Source organism: Paroedura picta, chromosome 1 (assembly GCF_049243985.1).
Source record: "Paroedura picta isolate Pp20150507F chromosome 1, Ppicta_v3.0, whole genome shotgun sequence".
Lineage (NCBI taxonomy): Eukaryota > Metazoa > Chordata > Lepidosauria > Squamata > Gekkonidae > Paroedura > Paroedura picta.
In genome coordinates, this window is record NC_135369.1 from 12159625 (window position 1) to 12175804 (window position 16180).

Genomic DNA, 16180 nt, shown 5'->3' on the forward strand with positions numbered 1-16180 from the left:
TTGGAGCCAACATTATCCTTCCTTCCTTCCTTCCTTCCTTCCTTCCTTCCTCCCTCCCTCCCTCCCTCCCTCCCTCCTAACGCTGTGACCCAAAGGGGGTCACGGCATTAGAAAGCTTGAGAAACACTAGTTTAGTGCAATCTCCAGAAGTTATTCAGCTAGGCTTTTGGCCAGTATCTTTAAAGCCTTAAATCTATTTAGAGCAGGGGTAGTCATACTGCAGCCCTCCAGATGTCCATGGACTACAATTCCCATGAGCCCCTGCCAGCATTTGCTGGCAGGGGCTCATGAGAATTGTAGTCCATAGACATCTGGAGGGCCGCAGTTTGACTACCTCTGATTTAGAGCAACGACAACAAAAAGATGCTCTAATCATCCACGTTTCATGCTTATGCTAACTGTAAAAACAAAAATTAGTAAATTCTGCCGCCGTTTAAAAATTATTTTTGAACGTAACTTAAAAACAGGGAACAATTTGTTTGTTTGTTCTTTACTGCGACCATTCCAGCGGAGAAAGAAATGGAAAGAAACTGAAGAGCCAAATTACAACACAAGCACTGCTTTGCGAAATTCATTGCCAGAGGACGTAGCGATGGCCACGTGGATGAATAGATTTAAAAGGGGATTGCATAGATGGATGGAGGACAGGCCTATCAATGGCAGCCATCGGGACTGAGGGGACCCTCCATGTTCAGACAGATTCAGGTGGAGAGCCAGGTTCATACGAGCAATAGAACTTCCTCCACATTCAGGGGCAGGGAACCTCTGAATCTCAGAGCCAGGAGGCGACATCAGGGGAAGGCCTCAACCTCTCTGCTCAGTTGCTCCAGGTTCAATCCCCGGCATCTCAGTTAAAAAGTACAAGGTGATGTGAAAGACCTCTGCCGGAGACCATGGACAGCTTCTGCCTGCCTAAGTGAAGATTTCCAGAGGAGAGGTCTATCGGGTGTTGTTAGCCATGGTGCCTAAAGGAACTCCCCATAATACTAGAAGGCAGTTTCTGGGAAGGCCACGGCCTCCCTGCCCTGCTGTTGGTCCTTCAGAGAAAGTGGTTGAGTCCACTGTAAGAGAAACAAGGCTGGACTGGACGGACCCTCCCTGGTTTGACATAGCAGAGCTCTCCTGTGTCCTTAGGAGGGGAAGGCCTCGGCCTCCCTGCCCTGTGGCTGGCCCTGCAGAGGGACTGGCTGGCCCCTGGGTGAGGCAGGAGGCTGGACTGGAGGGACCCTCGCTGGTCTGACCCAGCAGGGCTCTCTCTCCTGTGTCCTTATGAGGGGAAGGCCTCGGCCTCCCTGCCCTGTGGCTGGCCCTGCAGAGGGACTGGCTGGCCCCTGGGTGAGGCAGGAGGCTGGACTGTATGGACCCTCCCTGGTCTGACCCAGCAGGGCTCTCCTGTGTCCTTATGAGGGGAAGGCCTCGGCCTCCCTGCCCTGTTGCTGGCCCTGCAGAGGGACTGGCTGGCCCCTGTGTGAGGCAGGAGGCTGGACTGGAGGGACCCTCCCTGGTCTGACCCAGCAGGGCTCTCCTGTGTCCTTATGAGGGGAAGGCCTCGGTCTCCCTGCCCTGTTGCTGGCCCTGCAGAGGGACTGGCTGGCCCCTGTGTGAGGCAGGAGGCTGGACTGGAGGGACCCTCCCTGGTCTGACCCAGCAGGGCTCTCCTGTGTCCTTATGAGGGGAAGGCCTCGGCCTCCCTGCCCTGTTGCTGGCCCTGCAGAGGGATTGGCTGGCCCCTGTGTGAGGCAGGAGGCTGGACTGGAGGGACCCTCCCTGGTCTGACCCAGCAGGGCTCTCCTGTGTCCTTATGAGGGGAAGGCCTCGGCCTCCCTGCCCTGTGGCTGGCCCTGCAGAGGGACTGGCTGGCCCCTGTGTGAGGCAGGAGGCTGGACTGGAGGGACCCTCCCTGGTCTGACCCAGCAGGGCTCTCCTGTGTCCTTATGAGGGGAAGGCCTCGGCCTCCCTGCCCTGTTGCTGGCCCTGCAGAGGGACTGGCTGGCCCCTGTGTGAGGCAGGAGGCTGGACTGGAGGGACCCTCCCTGGTCTGACCCAGCAGGGCTCTCCTGTGTCCTTATGAGGGGAAGGCCTCGGCCTCCCTGCCCTGTGGCTGGCCCTGCAGAGGGACTGGCTGGCCCCTGTGTGAGGCAGGAGGCTGGACTGGAGGGACCCTCCCTGGCCTGACCCAGCAGGGTTCTCCTGTGTCCTTATGAGGGGAAGGCCTTGGCCTCCCTGCCCTGTTGCTGGCCCTGCAGAGGGACTGGCTGGCCCCTGTGTGAGGCTGGAGGCTGGACTGGAGGGACCGTCCCTGGTCTGACCCTGCAGGGCTCTCCTGTGTCCTTATGAGGGGAAGGCCTTGGCCTCCCTGCCCTGTTGCTGGCCCTGCTGAGGGACTGGCTGGCCCCTGGGTGAGGCAGGAGGCTGGACTGAAGGGACCCTCCTGGGCCTGACCCAGCAGGGCTCTCCTGTGTCCTTATGAGGGGAAGGCCTCGGCCTCCCTGCCCTGTTGCTGGCCCTGCAGAGGGACTGGCTGGCCCCTGGGTGAGGCAGGAGGCTGAACTGGAGGGACCCTTCCTGGTCTGACCCAGCAGGGCTCTCCTGTGTCCTTATGAGGGGAAGTCCTCGGCCTCCCTGCCCGATTGCTGGAAGAAGTCGTTGTGCTGAGGAAGCAGCGAGGCATTTCTGTCCTGCAGAGTGATATGCACATCAGTGGGGGGACAGAAGAAGACCTCTTTAGCTTCACTGTAAATACTGCAGGGAGGAGGCAGAAGAGAACCCCACCCCTCCCAGCCTTACTGAAAAATGACAGCCACCAGTAAAATAATGGACTGTAGCTGCCGCCTACACAGGGACATTCTTCACGGTAGAGAGCATTTGACTGGGATCAAACAGTGGTAATCCATTATTTTCCAAATTAACACAGATGCTTTGATCCATTTGAATCCAGGCCTGCATGCTGCACCCAAGGCCTTTCAAGGACGTCTGAGAACATATGAACCTAAGGAGAGCTCTGCTGGGTCAGACTAGGGAGGGTCCCTCCAGTCCAGCCTCCTGCCTCACCCAGGGGCCAGCCAGTCTCTCTGCAGGGCCAGCAACAGGGCAGGGAGGCCGAGGCCTTCCCTTCATAAGGACACAAGAAGATCCCTGCTGGGTCAGGCCAGGGAGGGTCCCTCCAGTCCAGCCTCCTGCCTCACACAGGGGCCAGCCAGTCCCTTTGGAGAACCAGCCACTGAGCAGAGAGGCTGAGGCCTTCCCCAGATGTTGCCTTAGACTGGCTGCGACTCTCCAGGTTCTCAGGCGTTGGTCTTTCACATCTCTGACTGCCTTGGACTTTTTAACTGGAGATGCCCGGGATTGAACTGGGGACCTTCCGCACGCCAAGCAGAGACTCTCCCCGTGAGCTCTCCGGAGTCTCATACAAGACTTTGCTATCACCCTGTCCTTTTTGCTGGATACGCCTGGGATTGAACCTGGCACCTTTTGCATGCCAAGCAGAGGCTCTTCCGCAGAGCCACAGCCGTCCGTAAATGGAAAAGGCCAAAGAAAACTAAATACAGAGAGAGGCTGAGCGTGTTTTTAACGCATTGCCTCTGACAAGCAACCAAGCAAGTCTATAGAGCAGGGGTAGTCAACCTGTGGTCCTCCAGAAGTCCATGGACTACAATTCCCATGAGCCCCTGCCAGCAAACGCTGGCAGGGGCTCATGGGAATTGTAGTCCATGGACATCTGGAGGACCACAGGTTGACTACCCCTGCTATAGTAAATAAAATCCCAACCCTCTGGCTGTTTGAAGCGACAGGTGGGAGGTGCTCCAGGTGTCCTCCGTAAGGCAGCGGGTGCCTGCTCCTTGAAAGCAGGACGGCTCCAGGAAGAGTTGCAGGGAGAATATATTTCCTCAGCCACCCAACACCCAACACCCAGAGGGCAGGCCCTTTCCCCTTGCAGCCGTTACCGAGGATTGAATTCTCATTCATTCATTCATTCCTGCCCCAGCTCTTTACTTCTGCTCCTTCACGCCTTGCCTGTTTTTCACCGAGGAGCCCTTTCCCAATTCGGGAGGGAGAAACTGCCAGCCGTGTTGGCACACTCCAGAGAAGCAGCTGGAGCAAATGTGAGGAAGACGAGTTGGTTCTTATATGCTGCTTTTCTCTGAGACAAAACTGAGAGCCAGTTTGGTGTAGTGGTTAGGAGTGCGGACTTCTAATCTGGCATGCCAGGTTCGATTCTGCACTCCTCCACATACAACCAGCTGGGTCAATTTGGGCTCCCCACAGAACTGATAAAACTGCTCTGACCGGGCAGTGATATCAGGGCTCTCTCAGCCTCACCCACCCCACAGGGTGCCTGTTGTGGGGAGAGGAAAGGGAAGGCGACTGTAAGCCGCTTTGAGCCTCCTTCAGGTAGGGAAAAGCGGCATATAAGAACCAACTCTCTTCTTCTTCTTCTACCCGAAGGAGTCTCAAAGTGGCTTACAGTTGCCTTCCCTTTCCTCTCCCCACAACAGACACCCTGTGAGGGAGGGGAGGCTGAGAGAGCCCTGAGATTACTGAAGAAGAAGAGTTGGGTCTTATATGCCACTTTTCTCTACCCAAAGGAGTCTCAAAGCGGCTTCCCTTTCATAGAATCATAGAATCATAGAGTTGGAAGGGGCCATACAGGCCATCTAGTCCAACCCCCTGCTCAACGCAGGATCAGCCTTAAGCATCCTAAAGAATCCAAGAAAAGTGTGTATCGAACCTTTGCTTGAAGACTGCCAGTGAGTGGGGGCTCACCACCTCCTTAGGCACCCTATTCTTTCCCCACAACAGACACCCTGGGAGGGAGGTAAGGCTGAGAGAGCTCCCACAGGACTGCTCTGTAAGAACAGCTCAGGACTGTGACTGGCCCAGGGCCATCCATCTGGCTGCATGAGGTGGAGGAGGAGCAGGGAATCGATCCCAGCAAGCCAGATTAAAAGCTGCCACTCTTAACCACTTTCCCACGCTGCGTGGGGGTGAAATCCCCAAAAGTTAGCAGCCCACGTGGACCTTTACGTCTCTTGCCTGCTGATGCATAATCCAAGCCTCGAGTCACCTGGGGCGCACGGACAGGCAGAGAGCGTGGCTAGCTTCACAAAGAGTTTCCCTGAAGCTACAGCCTTAGTTGTGAGGTGTGCCCAACGTGGGGGAGGAGATACAACGCAACTCCTTCCGACAAATAGAAATGTGCAGCCAGAAGGTAACCCCTCTAGTTCAGGCTTCCTCACCAGCGTTTCCTGAAACCCCGGAGTTTCTTAACGGCCCTGGAAGTTTTTCCCAAATGGGTGGGAGCTAATTAATTTTTAACATATATATGTTTTTAAAAAATTGCTAACATTTATCCAGTGACGTGACCTTAGGGGGGTCACATCAACCCACCCACCTCTCCCAAAATGGCCAAAGATGGGCCCGGAGGGGGTGGGAAGGGGAGGGGCTCTGGGTGGGCATGTACACTGCTCTGCTTCCCAACCGTATTCTATACAAGGGTCTCACTTCCTGGAGTTTCTCGAAGCCTGACAAAAGTTTCAGGGGTTTCCCAGTGGTAAAAAAGTAGAGGAAGGCAGATCTTAGGGCTGATCCTGCATTGAGCAGGGGGTTGGACTAGATGGCCTGTATGGCCCCTTCCAACTCTATGATTCTATGATTCTATCTAATCCAACCCTCTGCACAATGCAGGAAACTCGCTTCCCCAGGGACCTTCGCTCTATGCCTGGAAGAAGGGCCCACCTGGCCTGGAAGAAAAGTCCGCCAGGTGGCACGAACCTGGGCACAGACCAAAAGGCCTCAAGAGCTGAGCAACGGACCATCCCTCCGAGCCCTCCCTCTCCCGGTCTGCCTCAATTTGGAGACTTGAGACCACGTCCTTGTCTTGGGGCTCACTCGTCCCTCTCAGGCCCATGTGCCCATCTGACTTAAGCCCACTCCTCTGCTGCAGAAAGCCCCATAGGGTCAGTTTGGTGTAGTGGTTAGGAGTACGGACTTCTAATCTGGTGAGCTGGATTTGATTCCCTGCTCCTCCCCCACATGCAGCCAGCTGGGTGACCTTGGGCTCGCCACGGCACTGATAAAACTGTTCTAACCCAGCAGGAATATCAGGCCTCCCTCAAAGGGTACCTGTTGTGGGGTGAGGAAAGGGAAGGTGACTATATGCCGCTTTGAGACTCCTTCGGGTACAGAAAAGCAGCATATAAGAACCAACTCTTCTTCTTCTTCTTCAACCCTCTGCCTAGGACTAAAACCCAACAGTCCCCACCGCGCCAAGCAGGCGATCTCAACAAGAGACACTCGCAGGACAGCGAAACGCTCTTCTTCGGTTACTTAACGGAGAAAGGTGGCCACGTAATCACCTCGGCAGCGTTACACGAGACAACCAAAAGGTCAGAGCCCTCTTCCAAAGCCTGCCTCTCTCCGCCCTCCCCCCGGCCCCAGAGACCCGCCCTCACCTCGGCTCGTGCGACGGGCCGCTCTCCTTCAGCAACACGAATTCGCAGTGCTGGTACGTGTACTGGGTGTATTCGATCAAGCCGCTCACGGGGTTCTTCTTCTGGCAGGCCAGGAGCTTCTCCAAAGGGGTGCAGAGGAACGCCGTTTCGAACTGAGCCGTGTAGCCGGGGGAGAAGGGCGACTCCATGATGCACCGCGTCTCGTCCGGGTTGCCGATGGCATTCAGGTCCTCGGGGATGTCGTCCGTGGCCCACTTGCCGTTCTCGAAGTCGTAGCTGGTGGACCAGTGGTACCGGGCTCTCTTGCTGCGAGGGGGGCCGGCCCAGGGAGCGGAACCATCTCCCGGCGGCTCCGCTGGCTCGGACAGCTGCTGCCCGTTCTCAACTTTCTCTGCCTCGCCTTCCTGCAGCAGAGGAGGAGGAGGAGGAGGAGGTGGCGGCGAAGGAGGAGGAGGAGTTGGCACAGTTGTGGGCAGCTCTTGCTTTATGACGGGGGCCGGAGCCTCCGGGGCCGGATCCGGCAGGAGCGAGGCCATTTCCTGGACCTCCCCGGCCTTCAGCTTGAGCTGCATGCGCCGTCGCTTGTGGTCGGTCAGGGACCACTTTGGGGGAGCGGAATTCTCCTTGCGCACGTCTCCGGTCTTCTCCAGGGTGTAGAGGGTGGCGTTCACATCCTTGGCCCTGGAAAAGCCAATGTTTTTGGCGAGGTTGAGTGCCGTGGACTCCGGGACGCCGAACAGGTAGTTGCAGATCCTCTCCTTGACCTCAGCCATGATGTCCGGATCGGAACCGTCTTCCAAATCGGTGGGAGCCTCTGTGCTCTGACCGGGAGACCCAGCGGCCGGACCTCTGCGCAGCCCCCCCTGGCAGGGGCGAGGGTCTTCTCTGGCTGCGCCCCGAGGGTTGGGGCTATCTGCCAATCTCCACAGGGGAGGGGTCTCCCCGATTTTGCACAGCCTCCCTTGGCTGAGAAGCTTGTAGAGATGGTGGTTGACCTCCTTCTTTTTGACCTGGAGCTTACAGGCGAGCTGGTGAGCTTTTTCGGTGCCCCCGGGCTCCAGCTGCCGTAAGATTTCGAGCAGCCGTTGCTCAACCTCCGGGCCAGCGAGAGTCAGCCCCTGGAGCTGAGGCACCAACCCATCAACCTCGCCCTTGACGTTGTTCCTGCTGGCGGGCCTCCGCAGAGGTTGCAAAGGCTGGCTCGGCTCCCGCCAGCTGTTATACGGAGGACCTCTGGCGGCACCCCGGGAGTTGTAGGAGCAGCTGGAGGGAGCTGGGAGCTGGGAGGGACTTGGAACCGGGCGGTAGCCTTGATACACGGGGGGCCTCTGCACCGGGCTCTGCCCCCCCTTTAGGAAGAGGATCTGTTGCTGCCGGAATTCATTGAGGCCTCCTGCCTGCGGGAAAAGAGGGCCGTTGGAGAACGCTGGGTGACAGAAGCCGCTGGGTTTGGGGAACGCCTGATCGGAAACTCTGCCTTGACAGACACCTCTGCTCATAGCGTGCTGCTGGGGCGCGAGGGAGAAAGGGGGCACTTGTGCGCCGGAGGAGAAGGAGCCGCGACCCGCGGGGGCTGCTGCACCGAGGCCTGTAAGAAAAGACACAAAGAGAATGAGGCACGCTTCAGGCATGGGCTATATGCTCCGCACAGCCCCGGCTGCCGCACCTGACCAGCCTCCTGCTCTGTCCCGAGAGGACATCAAGCTGCGATTGCTTTCCCGGTGACCGTGCAGCAAGCTCCTAGCAGAGAAACCTACGCCAGCCACGTGGAGACCGGCTTTCTCCTTCAAAGACCAAAATGCTGCTTTCCGAGGCTCTGGGTACGAGGAGGAGGGCCTTCCCCCAGCCCAGCACTGAACAAGCGTGGCTTCTCCTTCACGGTAAGTTCAGCGTGGCTTGTCCTTCACAGTAAGTTCAGATGGATTCAAAATTTGCCAGGCGACAAATAGACGCGGAGTTGTTGATGGGGCCAGTGTGGTGGTGTGGCAGCTTCTAATCTGGAGAGCTGGGTTTGAGCCCCCACTCTGCCTCCACATGCAGCCAGTTGGGTGATTTTGGGCCAGTCACAGTCTCGATAGTGCTGTTCTCACAGAGCAGGCCTGTCAGGGCTCTCCCAGCCCCACCTCCCTCACAGGGTGTCTGTTGTGGGGAGAGGAAGGGAAGGCAACTGTAAGCCGCGTTGAGACTCCTTCCGGTCGTGAAAAGCAGGGTATAAAACCTAACGCACATAGGGCTAATCCCTCTGTGCCATGAACTATGGCATTTAATACTCAGTGGTCATTTGTTAAAGGGGATATATATTTATAGCGCGTAGAAAGAAAAACACCATCCTGAAGATGGGCTTGCTCTTTGTGCGAATATCTGGGCGGAAGGGTCTGTGGATAAGACTAGGCCCCCTTTGCTTCGTGTCCCTTCTGAGACTACAGTGACAAGGGAAGAGCTGGTTTTTACGCCAACTGAGAACTGCAGTATCAGGACTGTGACTAGCCCAAGGTCACCCAACTGGTTGCATGTGGAGGCGGCGCAGGGAATCAAACCCAGCTCTCCAGATTAGAAACCACTGCCCTTCATCACAACACCATGCTGGCTCTAGCTCTTTATGTCCCTGCTTCCATCCCTTCCTTGTCTCCCTTTTAGTCCTTCTCAAATCCCTTACATAGGAGAACTGCTCTGTGAGAACAGGGCAATCAATAAACCAGTTTCCTAAAAGGCTGGCCTAGGAGCACCTTGAGTACTAGCTGTTATTTCAGGTGGGTGGGTCTGAAGCAGCAGGAGGACGCTGGAGTCCAGGGGCACCTTTGAGTCTGGGTAGGTTAATTCTGGGTAGAAGCTTTAGTGAGCGCAGGAAAAGGTTATACCCAAAAGGTAAACTTTGTTGGTCTTGAAGGTGCCCCTGGACTCAAGCATGTGTTTTCGAGATTGGGGAGAGGGCTGAGAGAGAGAGAGCCATCTGGGGTGAATTCTGTCCAAACTTGGCAGCAGGGAATTTAGAAGGAACTGAGAAAGGGGGATGAGAAAGGAAGAGAACCGACCCTTTGTTTTTGATCATAGAATCATAGAGTTGGAAGGGACCTCCTGGGTCATCTAGTCCAACCCCCTTCACAATGCAGGACACGCACAACCCTATCGCTCATCCACTGTCACCTGCCACCCCCTTGAGCCTTCACGGAATCAGCCTCTCCATCAGATGGCTCTCCATCCTCCGTTTAAACATCTCCAAAGACGGAGAACCCACCACCTCCCGAGGAAGCCTGTTCCACTGAGAAACTGCTCTGACTGTCAGCAACTTCTTCCGGAAGTTTAGACGGAATTTCTTTTGCATTAATTTCATCCCATTGGATCTGGTCCATCCCTCCGGGGCAAGAGAGACTATCAGAGGATCTACTAGTTTGTGCTGAGCATTCAGAGAGCAAACCTTACATAAAAGACAGTGGGGATTTTTGTATCCCACACAAACACCTAGGATTTGGCGTCTTTTCTCCCTTCCGGATTTATTCTCACAACCACCCCAAGATGGGTCAGGCAAAGCACCTGTGACTGGCCTCAAGTCGTTCATGACTGCTGATCTCTTGGCCTGATTCTAAAAAACTCCTAAGAAACCTGGTCGGACACGCAGGCAGGACGCAGCTGAGAAACGACATGCACGAAACGGAATCGAAACTCTGCCATCCAACGGCGAGAACGGCCATGGGAGAAGGAGCTGGGCCTTCCATTCTTGAGCCCGCAATGGCAGAGTCCCCGTTTTGTGGGGCAAAGGCCCCCTGACATCGGCACCACCTCGAGCCTACCTGGTGCTGAGCTTGGCACCGAGGGACACCCATTACGGGGACGGGTGGGCTCAGCCAGACACGTAAACCCTCTTGCAGGGAAGCCAGCCTGCAGGTGTAGCCTGGGGACCCCCTGGAATTACAGCTCACCTCCGGACTACAGAGATCAATTCCTCTGGAGAAAAGGGCTGCCTGGGAGGGTGGACTTAAGGGTGCCAGACTCCAGGTGTAGCCTGGGGACCCCCTGGAATTACAGCTCACCTCCGGACTAAAGAGATCAATTCCTCTGGAGAAAAGGGCTGCCTGGGAGGGTGGATTTAAGGGTGCCAGGCTCCAGGTGGGGCCTGGGGACCCCCTGGAATTACAGCTCACCTCCGGACTACAGAGATCAATTCCTCTGGAGGAAAGGGCTGCTCTGAAGGGTGGAATCTGCAACACTGCACCCTGCTGAGTCCCCTTGTCCTCTCCAGGCTCCTTCCGCAAATCCCCCAATCTGGACCTGTCCGTTCCAGCTCTCTGCCCTTCAACCAAGCCACAGATTAAACTCCCCCCTGCCCTTCCTTCAAATGCAGACTCCTCCGTGCTGGGAACATCCCGGGGCGGAAAAGCTTCAGCCGTTTGCCTTTGAGCCCCGGACGGAAACGAAAGAGGAGGAGAGAAGGCAGAAAGAGAAAGCATATCCAAGCGGCCGTTCAAAGCGGGCAGGAAGAGGGAGGGGGAATCTTCGGACATCAGAGCTTACCTCTTCTCCTTCCACCCCGGTAAGAACCGGGCATTGCACTGCAAGGGAGGGCCTCTGGCTTCCAGTCTGAGAGTTTTAAGGGCCTTACAACAACAACGATGACAACAACAACGCCCCCACAATACACAGACTATTAGCGATGGGGAAAGTGCCAGCAGAGGCCTCCTTCTGGGCTACCTTGAAGCAGAAAGGGGAGAAGGTGCTTTGCTAGAGCTCTACCTGCCCACCCACTTGCCCACCCACCCACTTCCCTCCCCTCCCCAGAGCTGCTGCCACCCTGCTGCTGAGAGCCACTTATCAGGACTCCAAGAGAAGTTTCGCTTTCAATTCCTGGGCAGTCCAGCCTCCCTGCTCCAGGCCTGCTAAGAGGTTTCGCATTTCAGACGGAGGGGGTGGGGCCAAAAGGGAACCGATCAGCCCCGGAGGTCGGCCAGGAAACTGGGCAGGTGAACCAAGAGGGGCTTGACTCTCCCCTCTCCCCCACACACACACCCTTTAGTCTTGATCGGAATTAGACACACGCCAGGTATATTGGAGAGAAGGGATAGTTGTGCAGCCCGTGGGATTCGAGACAGCTTATCACCACCTCTCCCGAATTGTAAAGGCGGCCTCTCCGCTACTATCAGCATCTGGGAAGCAGGGACCGGACCACCTGTGAGGCAGAGACTCCGAGGCTGCCATGCGGAAGAGAAAAATGGCCCTGCTTGTTGGCTTTCGAGACAATTCCCCCCCACACCCACACCTAATCCAGCCTTTCTCAGCTTTTTTACCCTTGAAAAAACCCCTGAAACATTCTTCAGGCTTTCATAAACCTCAGAAGTGCAGGATATGGTTGGGAAACAGAGCGGGGTACATGCCCACCTGGGGACCCTTCCCGGCCCATCGTTAGCCGTTTAGGGGGGTAAAGACGTCCACGAAACCGTGGCTGAGAAAGCCTGACCTAAGGTCAAGCCTCCAGCACTGCTTCCAGAAAAAGGCTGGCTCTCCGTTTCCTGCCCCGACGCCAACGGAAGGCTCCTCTGGGCCCGAGAGCCTGCCTGCCGTCCCCCTGCGTGAGTCCCTGCTCCACACTCACCTCTGAGTCAGGCTCCCCGGGGGGCAGGCTATCGTGCCATGTCACTGCCTCGGGGATGACTGAGCAGCCCAAGAAGCCGGAGGTGGAAGAGGTCGGCTACCTTGGGCATGCCCAGGGCTTATGGGGCGGGGCATTCATTCACAGACACTCTGAAAGTAAATCTGTTTGGGTCCGAGGGTGAAATATGCCACCGGCTTGAGTTCGGAAAACGCTACTCGCTATCTGCGGCATCCTACCTCCGCTACATGCATGGCTACACAGGGGGGGGGGGTGTTATTGAGCGTGGCCGAGAGAAGACGGAGGCCGGTGTGAATGAAAACCAATCGTCCTCCCCCCCCCCCCACACACGTCTTTCAGGATCTATGGGTCCCAGACGGATGGCGGAGCCAAGGTGCGGGCTGCAGCCCGCCGTGTGCCGGAGACTTTGCTGAGGCAGGTCAAGGGCAGGCTCGCGTACGGCGGGCGGCATAAGCTTTCCTCCCCGGGTATTGGTTGACAGGCTCGGATAACGCGCTCGCCTCTCCAGGTGCAAAACGAGACACTGGCGGGATGACGGCAGAAGATGCGGCAGGCCCGTGCCAGGAATCCACAGGTGTTGTGTGGGCGTACGAAGACAGGGCGGGAAAGGAGTGAAATAGTGACTCAAATCTTGTTCGTGAAACTTTGGTTCAGGCTTCGGCCCTGCAAAATCTTTAGCGGGCCGCCTGAGAAAGTGTTCTGCTTCTTATAGTGTGAGAATGTAGCGGCAAGTAGTTGCACTTGTGCCCTTGAGAAGCCCAACACTGAACGTACCTACTGATCAGGCAGATGGCTTCAGTTGTTCCCAATTAACTTGGGAACCAGTTTGGGTGTAGGGGTTAGGAGTGCGGACTTCTAATCTGGCATGACGGGTTCAATTCTCCGCTCCCCCACATGCAGCCATCTGGGTGACCTTGGGCTCACCATGGCACTGATAAAACTGTTCTCACCAAGCAGTAATCTCAGGGCTCTCTCAGCCTCACCCACCCCACAGGGTGTCTGTTGTGGGAGAGGAATGGGAAGGCAACTGTAAGCCGCTTTGAGCCTCCTTCGGTAGAGAAAAGCAGCATCTAAGAACCAACCTCTTCTTCTTCTTCAGTAATCTCAGGGCTCTCTCAGCCTCACCTCCCTCACAGGGTGTCTGTTGTGGGGAGAGGAAAGGGAAGGCGAATGTAAGCTTTGAGACTCCTTTGAGTAGAGAAAAGTGGCATCTAAGAACCAACTCTTCTTCTTTTTCTTCTTCTTCTACAGTAATCTCAGGGCTCTCTCAGCCTCCCCTCCCTCACAGGGTGTCTGTTGTGGGGAGAGGAAAGGGAAGGTGACTGTAAGCCACTTTGAGACTCCTTTGGATAGAGAAAAGTGGCATATAAGAACCAACTCTTCTTCTTCTCTAGTAATCTCAGGGCTCTCTCAGCCTCACCTCCCTCACAGGGTGTCTGTTGTGGGGAGAGGAAAGGGAAGGTGACTGTAAGCCACTTTGAGACTCCTTTGGATAGAGAAAAGTGGCATATAAGAACCAACTCTTCTTCTTCTTGTTATGAGAAATGGGCCTTGAGATGAGTCGACATTCCATCATCTGCTTCGGGATTGGCTCATCTAGCTTGACATTGGTTAATTGATAATTTGGATATGATTGGTTCCTGTGCCCAAGACCCCACGTGGGAATCAGCCATAAAGGTTCTCTATTGTAACATCCCATGGTTCAGATTTTTGTGAACCTTGTGAACCAGCCACTTTGAAATTCTGTCTTGCCACCTTGCCATTCTTGTGAGTACCCTGTGTTAGCCAGACATATTGTACAACCTTTTTATTTGCTCACTGTTTGTGTATAACTTACACATGTGCGCCTTCATAAATATCAATTTAATTCTTTAGAACTTTGTACTTTGATTCTAGCTAAGACGAAGCCTAAGCCAGGGGTAGTCAAACTGTGGCCCTCCAGATGTCCATGATCTACAATTCCCATGAGCCCAGAAAGCTGGCAGGGGTTCATGGGAATTGTAGTCCATGGACATCTGGAGGGCCACTGTTTGACTACCACTGAACTAAGCCTTTTGATTGTAGGACTTGTCCCTGGACAGGGTCAAGCTCCCTGGTAATTCCCTGATAGGCTTCACCTCTGGGTCTCGGACGCCTTGGGACCCGTTCAGAGATGGTGGAAGTACTACCAGACAAGGAGGATAGACTATCTGCCTTCTTGGGTTTTATAACTGCTTTGACAGTTAAGAGCGGCAGACTCTAATCTGGAGAACTGGGTTTGATTCCCCGCTCTCACGTGCAGCCAGCTGGGTGACCTTGAGCTAGTCACAGTTCTCTTAGGGCTGTTCTCACACAGCAATCTTCTCAGAGCTCTCTCAGCCACACCTACCTCATACTGCGTCTGTCATGGGGAAAGGGAAGGGGTTTATAAGCTGCCGGGGGTCTCCTTCGGGTAGAGAAAAGCAGGGTATGAAAACCCAGCTCTTCTTCTTCTAAACTGGAGATGCCGGGGATTGAACCTGGGACCTTCTGCACACAAAGCAAAGACTCTTCTGCTGAGCCACAGGCTCTCCCCCCACCTGCAGGCAAAGTGGGAAGCATGAAGGCATGCTGTCCTCCCCGCCCTCTGCGGAAGCAAGACAGGCAGGCAATGACATGGGCTCCCGTCCCCTCTAAAGCCCCGGAGCCTGCCAGCCACAGTTCACCTCACCTGGCACCCGGAGACCAGCCTCTCTGGACCTGTTTAAACTGTCTGCTCACTTGAGCTGCGGAGGTGAAATTTCATCCGGGCTGCGGTTCACACTCGGTGCCTTACAACAAGTTCAACCGTGGTAACTTTATCCCCGGGGGGGAAGGCAGATGCCCAACATCGGTAGTTTCTCCAAAACATAATTTGATGATTTGGGATCGGCGGCTTCCTCTCGAGGGTCATGATTCGCTCACGCTGTTTCTTCGACGTTTACGGACCCTTAGTTACACGTGGGGGAGAACTGAGAGGGGTTTCTGTAAAGGCACCAAGAGCGAAGCCAACCTGCAACTCACTGGCAGTCTTCAAGCAAAGGTTGGAGAGACACTTTTCTTGGATGCTTTAGGATGCTTAGGGCTGATCCTGCGTTGAGCAGGGGGTTGGACTAGATGGCCTGTGTGGCCCCTTCCAACTCTATGATTCTATGCTCTTGGAGCCCAAGACTGTGCACCCATGAGAGTCGGAAGGGGTTCTAGAGGCCATCTAGTCCAACCCCCTCTGCTCAAGGCAGGATCGGCCTAAAGGAGGCTTTCTCAACCTGGGATCCGTGAAGCCCTGGGATTTCTTGATGGCCCTGGAAGGGTTTCCTGAATGGGAAGTAGTTTAAATTTTTTTACATATTTTTAAAAAATTGTTAAACATTGATCAGGGGATATGGCCATGTCAACCCACCCACCCCTCCCAGAAATGGCCAATGATGGGCCTGGAGTGGGTGGGAAGGGAAGGGATCCATTTGGGCAAGTACACAGCTCTGTTTCCGAACCATATTCTGCCGGATCTCGCCACTTCTGGGATTCATCGAAGCCTGAAGGGGATTCTCCAACAACAGATTGAGAAAGGCTGGTCTAAAGCATCCAGGATACGTATCTGTCCAGCCACTGGTTGAAGTCTGCCAGCAAGGGGGAGCTCCCCACCTCCTGAGGCGGCCGATTTCACTGCTTAACTATCCAGACTATGAATTTTTTTTCCTGATCTCTAGCCAATAATGCTCTAAAACTATTACTGCGGGTCTTGTCCTCTTGTCCTCTGCTGGCAAGATGTCCAAATAGTAGGATTAGTCTGTGATGAAGAAGAAGAAGAAGAGATGGTTCTTATATGCCACTTTTCTCTACCAGATGGAGTCTCAAAGTGGCTTACAGTTGCCTTCCCTTTCCTCTCCCCACAACAGACACCCTGTGAGGGAGGGGAGGCTGAGAGAACCCTGAGATTACTGAATAAGAAGAAGAGTTGGTTCTTATATGCCACTTTACCAGATGGAGTCTCAAAGTGGCTTACATTCACCTTCCTTTCCTCTCCCCACAACAGACACCCTGTGAGGTGGGTGAGGCTGAGAGAACCCTGACATTCCTGCTCGTCAGAACAGCTGGGTCAGAACTGGGACTAGCCTAAAATCACCCAGCT

At 55.1% G+C, this 16180-nt stretch overlaps 1 protein-coding gene across 3 annotated transcripts in view; it reads right to left on the reverse strand.

Annotated features, from left to right (window-relative positions):
* The window catches only part of ADAR (adenosine deaminase RNA specific), a 55071-nt gene that overhangs the window by 28070 nt on the left and 10821 nt on the right, over positions 1-16180 (reverse strand). For 2 of the 3 annotated variants that reach the window (XM_077321811.1, XM_077321820.1), the window contains exon 2: positions 6453-8040. In XM_077321811.1, coding sequence (XP_077177926.1) covers positions 6453-7951 — 1499 coding nt within the window. In that variant the 5' untranslated portion in view covers positions 7952-8040. Of the gene's footprint in view, positions 1-6452; positions 8041-10961; positions 11185-16180 lie in introns of those variants that run through there. The other variant, XM_077321802.1, reaches the window with a different exon arrangement.